Source organism: Capsicum annuum, chromosome 12 (assembly GCF_002878395.1).
Source record: "Capsicum annuum cultivar UCD-10X-F1 chromosome 12, UCD10Xv1.1, whole genome shotgun sequence".
Classification (NCBI taxonomy): Eukaryota; Viridiplantae; Streptophyta; class Magnoliopsida; order Solanales; family Solanaceae; genus Capsicum; species Capsicum annuum.
In genome coordinates this window covers 230,307,916-230,320,364 of record NC_061122.1, presented here as the reverse complement: position 1 = coordinate 230,320,364, position 12,449 = coordinate 230,307,916, and the positions used below count along the sequence as shown (strand labels likewise).

General features: G+C 35.0%; 1 protein-coding gene across 2 annotated transcripts; it reads left to right on the top strand.

Annotated features, from left to right (window-relative positions):
- The first annotated feature begins 2,162 nt into the window (after positions 1 to 2,162).
- On the top strand, positions 2,163 to 11,725 carry LOC107850857 (signal peptide peptidase-like 3). Of its 2 annotated transcripts, none has more exons than XM_016695645.2 (14): positions 2,163 to 2,701; positions 5,164 to 5,322; positions 5,505 to 5,616; positions 5,746 to 5,865; positions 6,523 to 6,674; positions 7,459 to 7,632; positions 8,346 to 8,380; positions 8,479 to 8,635; positions 8,840 to 8,893; positions 9,001 to 9,093; positions 10,280 to 10,422; positions 10,917 to 10,987; positions 11,238 to 11,321; positions 11,402 to 11,725. In XM_016695645.2, exons 1-14 carry the CDS (start codon positions 2,507 to 2,509, stop codon positions 11,503 to 11,505), a joined length of 1,653 nt encoding a protein of 550 aa, XP_016551131.1. In that variant the 5' UTR covers positions 2,163 to 2,506; the 3' UTR covers positions 11,506 to 11,725. The 2 variants fall into 2 exon arrangements, with proteins under 2 accessions (XP_016551131.1, XP_016551132.1); XM_016695646.2 differs by having other exon boundaries at positions 2,284 to 2,701; positions 6,547 to 6,674.
- The last annotated feature ends 724 nt before the right edge of the window (positions 11,726 to 12,449 follow it).

Genomic DNA, 12,449 nt, shown 5'->3' with positions numbered 1-12,449 from the left:
ATAATACACGTAGGACACTACATTAGACGCGATATTGCTATGCAGGATGCCATGTAGGAAACGTGTATTTATTCAACTTTGGAAAAAGTCATTGTTTCCACCTTAAACTATACACGAAAAGTCTAGGTCACACCTAAACTATCATGGTGTCCTATTACACACCTAAATTATAAAAAAGTGAAATTATTTCCACCCTAAATCTGAATTGAAAATAAAATTTAATTAAAAAAAAAAAGGCTCGTCCAAAATCAAAAAAATTCTTTAATACCCCCACCCTTCCCCCACCTCACGCAAATTTTCTCTCCTTCAACCCCATCTTGAATCAACGTCGGTCGAAAAAATGGTGAAACACAAAAGCAAGCTATATACGATTTCCATCCCTAGTGTCTGACCAGATTTTTTCAAAGCTCCGCCAGTTCTTTTTTTTCCGTTCACACACACACACACTAAATTTGTACAAAATACAGCTATATACGAAAGCAAAATCGATGAATTTTACGATTGCGATGAATTCAATAAGAAGAATTTTATGGTTTTAAAAAGGAATTGAAAAGTTAGTAAAGAGAGAAAAGAAGTTGTTACTGCTCTGGTCGGAATCTTAATGAAGCTACTATTCCGGTGATAATGTCACCAGAAAAAAAGGTTGTTCCCCCCTCCCCCCCGTTCACTGTCTCTGTTTCCTCTCCCTATCTCTCGATTTCTCTCTGTTTCCCGCTCTCTCATCCCTCTACTCTCTTTATGCCTTTCCTATTTTTCGATCGGGTGTGGTGTAGCTGTGTGTGTATTAGTGTGTGTTGTTCTCTGGATGAAAGAAAAATGGAAGACCCTCTGGATAGTGTCGTGTATGCGTGCGTATCCCCAACAATACTGATTCAGAATGCTATTGAAAATTTTGATAAAATTTGGTGGACTATTAAAAATTTTGATCAAATTCTTGAAAAATGGGTTATCAAGAGCTGTGCAATATGCTTTATTGACAATTAATTTGTTGTGTAATTACAGTGAAAGGATGCATGTTTTGATTGTGAGAGAAGGGGTGTTTAAGATTTGTGATACTAATATTGTATTGTAATTTCGATAATTAAATTTATGGTGTATTTTTAAAATTGTTGTGGTGAGGATTTGAGTTTTATGATGATAGTGTTAATGGTGGTGTTTTAATGATGATTTTGGTGAAGAAGAAGTAATGGATGATATGGACTTTTTTTTAAAAAAAATTAACATAATATCTGATGTGGTAATGACTTGACGATGATGTGGCGCGAGTGTAAATCACTCTCCATTATGTGACTGGTTCTTACGTTTTGGGGTGGAAATAGTTTCACTTTTTTATAGTTTAGGTGTGTAATAGGACACTATGATAGTTTAGGTGTGACCTAGACTTTTTGTGTATAGTTTAGGGTGGAAACGATAACTTTTCCTTCAACTTTTTACAAATATAAGTATACACATCCAAAATCGAAAAGCATAAATATCAGCTAAAACTAAATTAAATAACATATTTATGTATTACGTATTTCCTTACCTAAGCATTTAATTTCGAATACGTACTCTTTTAACTTGATGCTAGCTTACGTCTACAACCTTCAACTTTGAATGTGCATTAGTAGACGCTTGGGGGTCGTTTGGTTGGAAAACAAGTTATCTCGAAATTAGCTATCCCGTGATTATTAATCCGCCCTCAATGAGGGATAAGAAAAACACTATAATTTCAAGATAACTAATCCGAGATGAGTTATTTCATGCATTTTGTCTCAATCAAACATGGGATAAACTTCTCTTTTAAATTAATTCCAGGATTAGTTATCTTTATCCCTCCTATCAAACGACTCCTTAAACTTATATAAAGTTGAATAAATAAACACGTTTGTCCTACATGACATAACGCACGTAAGACACCATATTAGCCGCGATATTGCTATGCAGAACGCCACGTAGGTCACATGTATATTGATTCAAATTTTTACAAATTTAAATATCTACTTACGCACATCCAAAATCGAAAAACATAAATACCAACTAAAATCAAAGAGCACATTTATATATTACGCATAACTATACGTAGGACACCACATTAGACGTGATATCGCTGTGTGGGACGCCACATTTATATATTTATTATTTAATTTTGTATAAATTTAAGTATCTAGTTACATACATCCAAACTCGAAAAGCATAAATACCCATTAAAATCAATAAACACATTTATATATTACGTATAGATTTACCTAAGCATTTAATTTCAAATATTTCTAGTGCATTAATTTCAAATATTTCTAGTTCATTAGTGCTCGTCTCGCATCCCATCAATAAAATTCCAACAACCACCTCTCATCTACCTTACATTTTCTTCCAATTCTATCCTTCTTAACCCCCCCCCCCCCCCCGCCCGCTCCCCCGCAAACCAAAACCTCCAACCCCACCCACCCACTCTCTCCATCAAAAATTGTAAGCAAACAAAAAAAAATACATAGAGATTTGCTATTTTGATCTCCAAAAAAACCCTATGCGAAGACAGATAAAGGGGGATCAATTATTATCAATTATGGCATTTTCATGGCGGTTAATCGGAGTAAGCATTTTCAGTTTCCTTTTTCTACTTCAATCAACAACAACAACCGTAGCTGCACGCGCCGATGATGATATCTCACGCGCCGCCCCTGCTAATTCATCCACCTCATGTAACAATCCTTATCGAATGGTAAAACTTTTATTTTGATTCAATTCCATGTTATTCACTGTCCTTATGCTCATAATTATTGCTAGTTTAAGGTAATTATTGCGCGGATCGTATTTCTATTAGTCTTAGTATTACTCTTGTAGTTTAATTAGCTTGTTTGGCTCAGCTTCTTTAATCAAGTGTACTTTTGATGAGAAGCCGTTTGTGTTTGGCCAATAAATTTCACTTTTGAGCATCAATTAGTGTTTGGTCAAATGCATTACACTTGAAAAATAAGCGGTTTTGAAAAAAAAAAGATAAATGAGTTTGGAAGCATAGTCTGTGGGATCGTGCTTCTATTGGTCAGTATTGGTCACTCGGCCTCCACTTTGACGACTCAGCTACACAACCCCCATTAAAACCCAATAAAAACATTTATCGCAGTATTATTCTTGTAGTTTAATAGTCTGTTTGGACAAACTTCTAAAATCAGCTCATTTCGAAAAATGTCTTTTTTTTCGAAGAAATAGTTTTGCTGAGATGCCGTTTGTATTTGGCCAATAAATTTAAAGTAATTATGTGGAAACATAGTTTAGGGGATCGCATTTCTATTAGTCATAGTATTATTCTTATAGTTTAATTGCTTGGCCAAACGCATCGTACTTTAAAAATAAGCACTTTTGGGGAAAAAAGATCATTAATTTGGGGAAAGGAGCACCCAAGGGTGTGGACTAGTGGTTCAGTGAAGTTGGGTTGAGCACCATGAGGTCTCAGGTTGACTTCTTCTTATTTGTTCTAGCCTTGGTGGACAGAGTTAAATGGTATTTGTTGCTGGTAGGAGGTGGAAGGTATCTCGTGGAATTAGTCGAGGCGTGTGCAAGCTGGCTCGGACACCACAGTTATAAAAAAAATAAAATTGGGGAAAGGATAAATAATTTGGGAAGAAGATTACTTCCTTGCCTTGTGGAGTAGTGACCTGGAAGTACATCAGCAAATCTGGGAAGACTTCTTCTATTTGTACTAGCCTCATGAACAGAGTTACCAGATACCTATTGCATGGGAGGTGGAATTAATCTAGGTGTGTACTAGTTGGCCCAGTTACTACTACTGTTATTTTAAAAAAAAGAAAATTTGGGAAGACTTCAAGGAGCACATACACTTTGAAGTGGTTGCAAAGTTGGCTCAACAAGATTCAGGGCATAAAGCCAAAATTTACAAAGTGGCGCTAAATTTTTTAAAATGTGAAATTTCTAGCTTTTCTAGATGCGAAGTCATATTTTTTAGTTGACATAGTTAAATTGAATAAATTTCAATAATAACTAAAGCAAGAATCGGCGGACTACATTGCTAGGTGTGGGTTCGGGCAGTTGCAATGACTTTTTTTTCCGTCCCTGTATTTGTATTGAAAAGTTCACTGATGATATGTGTGTGTATATATATTGCGGGCAATCACAATGACTTTTTTTCCGGCCCTGTATTATTATTGAAAAGTTCACTGATGATATGTGTGTATATATATTGCGCTTGAACCCAGTAACATGTGGTTCGTTTTAGAAACTATTCTGACAGTGGGCACGTGGGTTTGAGACTCCTTCAAAGCGCCACTTTTGTGTGTTGTGTTAAGTAATGCTTTTTGAAAAGGAAAAAAACACAAACTAGTTAAACAAGAAGACAGAAGCTCGTAAAAACTATAAAGAAGCCCTCCGAGTCCTTCACTTATTTGGAAGGTTTTTCCTCAAATCAAAATCAGAAGGAATCAAATCAATTCTTTTGCTTTTTTTTTTTTTGTTTTTTTGAGAATTTATGTGTTTTGAAGATTTTTATTAATAATAAAAACAAAAATTCTCAACTGAGACAAACACAAAATCTCTACTAACTAACAAGCATGATAAAAGTAAGAGGTAGAGAGAAGTAAACATACTAAGCATAGCAACATCTTGTATGAATCCTCTTGAACAAATAAGGTATATAGGTTTTTTGTTTAGGATCGATTAATATAAATTATAGCTTTCTTTCCTTCGATTGTCCATGTTTGATTGTTCGTAATAATGACATTGATAAAGTGTTGTATTTGAATCTTCTTAAATTGGATCCTAATGAAAGAAAACATATTTGAAAATATCCGTCTAATCTATGTCTTAAACATACATTAAATACCGATACTCATGTCTTAGACTGGTTATTATTGTATATTAACTTGGTCCTGTCATAAAAAGTAGAACCCATACACTTCAAGTCCCTGTTCTTCCTGGTTCCACCTCTTGAAAGAATATATATGTGTAAGAATATCAACAATGATAGATCTTTAATGAAAAAATATAATTAAAAATCTTACCATTTGATGTCATTTTCATCTTTCAGAAGATGTAAATTAATGACCATGAGAAGATTGGGTCCTGTCTTTTTTTTTTGTTGGGACAGTATTCTTTGTTTTAACTTTGCTTTTCACCTATGGAGACATACTAAGTTATTTCATTCCAAGTTGTTTCTTTCCTTTTGTGCAGGTTCTGGTGAAGTTATGGATTGATGGTGTTGAGCATGAAACAATAGGTGGCTTAAGTGCGGCATTTGGGTCTCTTTTATCCACTCATGCTAAAAATGCCTCCAGATTGCCAGCTACTTATACAAAACCCTTGAATGGCTGTTCCAGTTCCTCTTTTAAGGTATTTATTCCAGATTTTTGACAATGCCTTTCTTCTCAGGTAAATAGTCTCAGGGTCTTTTTAATTTGTCATCTATATCTTTTGGTTGCGGTTCTTATTTTGACATATTCAGAAGGTTAACTTTTCTTTATTGTTTTGTTATACATTGCATAATGCAGAGATATTTGTTTACTTTGGTCTAGTTATCAGGCTCCATTGCACTGGCTCTTCGCGGTCAATGTGATTTTCTAACGAAGGCTGCAGTTGCACAAGCGGGAGGTGCTGCAGGAATTGTGCTGATAAACAATCAAGAAGGTTGTCATCCACGACTAATTGTCATTTTGAGTTTTTATTTTCTCTTAGTTTTTTAGTTTTTACTTTTTTGGTGATTATGGCTCTCCCATCTCTTCCAGAAATGACACTGTTTTTCCTGCTATCCTTTAGATCTTCTGGAGATTTCTTGTCCTGACAATTCTACGATATCAAACATAACAATTCCTGTTGTAACCATTTCAAAAGCCGGAGGAGATGTCATTGACAAATATTTCTCTGCTGGAAATAAAGGTAAAGTCTTCGCCTCATGTATATTAACTCCATTTTCTGTCAAGGGTTAACTTTCTGTTGATTCTAGTTTTGGTTTTCAAGGTATCTGGTATCTTAGGATATCACATATACTTTCTTATAGTACATGCGTTGTTTTTCATTTTTTCAATTTTCCCTGTAACATGTTGTGTGATTCTTGTGTTTCTGGATAGCGTATGTCTTGCCAAAAGGTGTTCAGCACATGTCCTTTCTTCAGGATATGATATGATCCAGATTTTGTATGGTACATGCATAGCTTTGCGGGAAAGATATGATTAGGTCTTTTTTCTATTCATATGTGTGCCTTAAACACCAATGAAGTGCAAAATAAGTATGGATCACTTCATCAGAGCACCATAGCTCAAAATCTAAGGCATTTAAACTCCCCTTAGATGTAAGCTATGGAGCTCTTGTAAGTTGTGAGATGTAATTCCATGCCATGGTGTAGAATTTAATCTTTAAAATATATTGCTCACTGATGACAGTATGCATTTAAAATATTGCAGGTTCTTCTCTAGCTAATCTGTCCATTGTGTATTTCTCGTCATGCTTGTCTTAATATTCTTATCTCTTGTTGTTCCTCTTTTCTTGGATTGTGGAAGAACTACAACATGATGAGCATATTTACTCTTAATGCAGTGGAGATTCTGTTTTATTTGCCAGATCGCCCCCTTGTGGACTACTCGGCGATGTTCATATGGCTGATGGCTGTTGGCACAATCTTTTGTGCATCTTTTTGGTCAGAGTTAACTACATCTAAAGAAAGCAATGGCTATGAAAAGGCACCAGAGGTTCCAAAAACAGCATCCTGATATATCTTTGCGTTTGATATATTTTTTTTGAAAAATTCTTTGCGTTTGATATATATATATATATATCCTCTTATTTTCTTAATAGTATTAATTAGCAATGTTCTGCTTGTTTAATCAACTTTTCATACTGTATCTTGAAGTTGATATCTTAGTTTAGATCGCTGCACTGTGTTGGATTTGGAGTTGTACACTTGGGAATAACTGTAGTCTTGCAAAAGTTCATATATCTGCATCACCAAAATTATCCAGGAAATGGACACATGTATATCTGAAGTTCACTCATATTTGATAACTGCTATACTCTTGTATCAGTCAAAAGAATTGTATTGATATTGGCATTAGTTTGGTGCTGAATGGTTGCAGCAAAAGTACAAAATTAGTTCCTTATTAAAGGAAATTAATGAAACTCTAAGTTTGTCAGGCCCATTCACATATCCTGATTTACACTAAAATGTCAATTTTAAAGAGGCAGTAGAATTTGATTTGTTTAAACAGGCAATTTTAAAACAATGAACTGATGTCAGTACAGAACATCTAGCTTGTTTCATAACTGCTGGGAGCAGGTTTTTGTATTGCAGGTTCGTAGGTGATTTTTGTTATAGAATGTGAATGGCAACTCATCCTGATTTATATTTCTTATTGTGTCCCTTTTTTTCCCTTATTCTTTTTGCTTGGAGTCAAATATTCAAGCAAATCACATTTACTTTTAATGATTAATGGCTGGCATAGCTAGTTTATATGTTTCTTCCTTTCTTATTTTTAGGTGATTGCTGGAGGCACCAGGGAGGAAGATGACAAGGAAATTCTAAATATCACTACAAGGAGTGCTTTTGTATTTGTCATCACAGCTTCTACGTTTCTGTTGCTACTTTACTTTTTCATGTCGTCTTGGTTTGTCTGGCTGCTGATAATACTTTTCTCCATTGGTGGAGTTGAGGTACGTTAATAATTCTCTACTTTTGACTTGATCACTAAGCCAAGATAACTTTTTCGGACCGACTTAGATAAAACCATTGCATTCTCTGTTAATGGAGCTACTGTTGACAGATTATAAGCCATCTATTAAGGAAGCATGATGAGAAGCAAAGATGATCTATCCACAAATTAATCAAATAAACAAGCCTTTCAAAGCAACCTGAAACCAGCACACCAACTGACCCAAGCAGTCAAATCAAACGTTACATGATTAATAACCCCCAATTGGAACCCATCCCCGTGACCCATACTAAACCTTCACCCTCAATTTATGTTCCCAAAATTACCCACTAAATATAGTGTCCTTTCAGCTCATTGACTTATTAGTAGGCTGTGCATAGGATTGCTAGTTATATTGTAATCAAGGGAATGTACCAACTGTTAAAATGTTCATTTTGCTTGGTTGAATCAAAGATAAAATGATCTATTTTTCTACATGAGCTCATAAAAAGATTTAATGAAATTCTGTGCTTAATGCATTTTCTTTATGGCTCTGCCTGCTATGTTCTTTAGAAGTGCTACCCTTCCCAGCCCTAGAAAGATTGAAGTTTATGTACACAATATTGAGCATTTATGCATCTTGTTTAAGCTGGACTCAGTTTTTTTTTTTTTTTTTTTAAGTTTGATTGACAATGTCTCTTATTGCCTTTTGGTATTTAATTGTTTCTTTCTCAGGGAATGCATAGCTGTATAATATCCCTGGTATTGAGGTATATATTTCCTAGAGCTTTTGTCTGTCTGTCAGATTATTATGTGGAATTGCTTTCTAATTAGCTTTCTACTCCGTTTCAAACAATACTGTGAGTAGCAAATGTAAAAGTTGTGGAAGGAAAACGTTGAATTTGCCGCTTCTTGGGGAGATTTCTATTCTATCTCTTGTGGTCTTGATATTTTGCGTGGCATTTGCTATCTTCTGGGCAGTAACTAGGAAAGCATCATACTCTTGGATTGGCCAAGATATTCTGGTAAGCTTACTAGTAATATTCGTCTTCAAAAATTCCGTGCACTTGTTGCATAATGGAACTGGAAAAGCTTTTTTGCGCTTTTACTTGTATGTTTAGTCTGAACCAGATAATAATCTCCTCAATTATTCTCTGATAAATATGCATCATTTCACTCGAACTTTCACTCTCAACATGGTTAACTTTAACGAGCTTTCTTGTTTCCAGGGAATTTGTTTGATGATAACTGTTCTGCAGTTGGCTCAGTTACCTAATATAAAGGTCTGTAGATACTGCCTCAGATTCTTCTGTGAGAGGAGTTGATAGCTTATTTTCCTTCATTATGTTTATTGTTCTAATTTCATTTGATGACTTTTATACTGCTTTAGGTTGCTACGGTGCTTCTGTGCTGTGCATTTCTCTACGACATCTTCTGGGTTTTCCTTTCACCTGCTATATTCCATGACAGTGTAATGATTGCAGTAAGTTCTCTCTTTAGCTACAGCTTTCTGCACTGTTCACGCAAAGTTTCTGTATTGTATGAGCTGCCAATCTTAACCTTTCTGTGGGATGTGTAATATCATGTTGATTTTTTGACAAGTGTTTATCCTACTTAATCCCTGAAAGTTTTGTTGCATTTTTAACCTATATGAATATGGGAAATATCTGTGATGGTTAAACAAGACTTCCTAGTGTACACTGGTCTTAGACTCTCAGTTGTATACATCTGATTTTGGACTTAAGTATTTGTGCCTCTTAGCAGAACCAGGTTGGCTAGTTTATATATTAGATTCTTTAGTCCTCTTGGGTGGTTTGAAAGCTAGGTCCTTGGACTGACAGAAAAATTATTGGGAGTGTATCATTTATCTTCTATTTTTTGTTGGCAGGAAACTCGAATAATAATCCTTGGATGAGTTCAGTGCTTATTTAGTAAAAATCTTTGCTTTATGTTGAAGCATTCAATTGTGTAGTAATGCTTAAATTGTTTTGTGATTTATGTAGGGTTTAACCCTTTCTGTCTATCTTTTATGCTATATAAGGATTTATTAATATGATATTATAAGCTTCACTTTTAGATCATAGCACATGAGCATGCTCATATGTACCAACGATTATTTTGATTAGTTATTTCACTCTAATGAACGACAAACTTGCTAGGGCTCTGTCGAAATGAACTTAATTGGATGAGGAAGATAATATGACTCAAAAGATTCAAAGACTACTGAAAAATTTACAGGAAACCTACTAGGAATAAACTTGAACGAAAGATACATCAAAACTTCTTAATCTGAGACTGGAGGGTCTTAAGAACATAGTAATGGACAATTAAACTGAAGACTCTGTAGTTGATGTGGACTGTAGACATTTCACTTAAAAGAAACTAAAACATTTGATGGTTTTGCACATGGATGAACTCATGATATTTGTGGATCTTCTGCAGAATAGCTTAAATTGTGCACCTATGATACTCACATTGATGGTTCAAAAGTTGCTTTGCATCTTTTGACCATATGACTGTAGCAGTTTGGTTTATTTGTTTAGTCGGTTCTTCAATAAGCTGGAGTAATACATGATTCTTGTCCATTGTCACGAGAAGCTGATTTAGCTCTTCAAACCTAGCATTGAAATTTCTCACTGACTTCTTCTTGTGTTGTTCCCCTTTAATAGGTTGCCCGTGGTGACAAAGCTGGCGGAGAATCCATCCCAATGCTTCTGAGAGTTCCTCGAATATCAGATCCTTATGGTGGCTATGATATGATTGGTTTTGGGGATATTCTCTTTCCCGGTTTGCTGGTTTGTTTTGCTTTTAGGTATCCCTTCCTTCTTCAGCCAACTTGCGAGCATATATTGCTAGCCTCTCCCAAAAAGTAAAAAGGACTAAGCACATTTTCTAGGTGAAACAAGAAGAACATTCGTCTTTTGTGCAGTTGTTCTTTACCTTTGCCCTTCTTGGGCATTCAAATGCTACATGTCTATAAATAAATACAGTAAAAATTGAATTCTAGTTACGAGTCTTGATATTTGCCCATTTATTTTCTCATACAGTTTCTTTTAGTTACCAATTATCTGTTAAATAGCTTGGTTATTTTAGACAGGAAATGGTTCCTATGACTCTGATTAGAATTCAGAAATCGATTTGTATTGGATATTGAGCTGAAGATGCTGACTGCCTTTTCCCTTTTATTTACGGAATGAAAGTCATTTGTACTTTCCTTTTCATGCATGTCTCATCTGATGGATTCACTTCCTTTCTCAAAAAGCCAGTTGAGCCTCCTGTTGAGCCTCTTTTCAATCTTTTTTGCAGATTTGACAAAGCGAGAAGGAAGACGGTACTAAACGGATACTACATCTGGATGATGGTTGGTTATGGAATTGGTCAGTACTAAGCTAAAATATTACTTGTCATCTCTTAGCTATGACACTAATTTTTTCCAGCATTCCTTTTTGTAAACAATGTTAGTTGCTCTAGACCGTTAACACTTGGTTAAACATGTAACTTTGTCTTAAAGCACATTGTAAGCAGCAATCATAAAATCAAAGTCGTCATTGATGAATACAAATCCTGAAACTTGTTGTTCTCCTATTGTTTTCATTTCCTCCTCATGCGAATCAACTTAATTTGCAGGTCTTCTATTCACATACTTGGGCTTGTATCTAATGAACGGTCATGGTCAACCCGCGCTTCTATATCTCGTGCCCTGCACACTCGGTATGACAGTTCGACAACCTCTTGAATCAAAATTTCTGTTTGCTCTCCGTGTACCATTCATTTGACGTTTTAATCTTTAGGAGTCTACGTGGTGCTGGGATTGCTGAGGGGCGAACTTAAAGACCTATGGAGCTACGACAGCGAATCAACAAAAGTCGCAGACTCACTATTGGAAGACGCGTAATAGATAGACTACTAACACAAGCCATTGGTGTATTCTTTCCATGATATTAGTATAAGCTGTTCATAGAATTCAAAGTCTTTTCCTGGAGGAAGTTCATGGCTGTGTTGCATATGTATATTTTCGTTTACGTCAGCGATTTCTCTTTCACCTTTGATTAATATGTAACTTTACAGCAATCATACAAGAAGGAGAAGTCATGATGAATCAGTTTTAGTAGTCACATTTTCCCCTATTGTTCCTTTGCTGAGTTAACTGCTTAAACTTCATTGTATACTTTGTATATTGTTTACAATTTTGTATCAAGTACAAAATGACAGTGGGAAATTAGCCCCTTGGCTAGTACTTTGTTGGTAAAATTCTGTGGCGAAATCAGAAATTTCATTAAGGGTGGTTAAGATTTAATATATAAGTTGAGATGTAATTTTGACCTATATACTTAATACAACTTTCTATGTATAATTATTTTTATTGAGGGTGTTCGACTGATCATTTTTCATCATATGTGGCTACGCCATTTGACTGATCATTTTTCATCATATGTGTCTATGCCATTTGGTTAAGTAAATTATTAAGTAAAATATATGTTAATTATCATGGTTAAGTAACATGAATTCTAAATTCAAATACGTCGTGCATGTATTGACTTGGTGTATACACCGAATGCGTGTAAGTTAATCGTGAGGGGTACCTTAATCTTCAAATTTCTATGTGTGGGTCTTGTTTGACAAAAATACAAAGTAAATATGTGTATAATAGATTCTTATGATTCAGCCTTTTCTGGATTCGATTCCATATATTATTCTCTAAAAGTCGTGCCAAATGAGTTGAGGTGCGCAAAAGTTAATAAAGACACCACGATTATAACTGATAAAAATACAAGATAACTCTACAACATACATAGATACTTATGATTTAGACCTTCCCGGAATTATTTTTCCCCAATA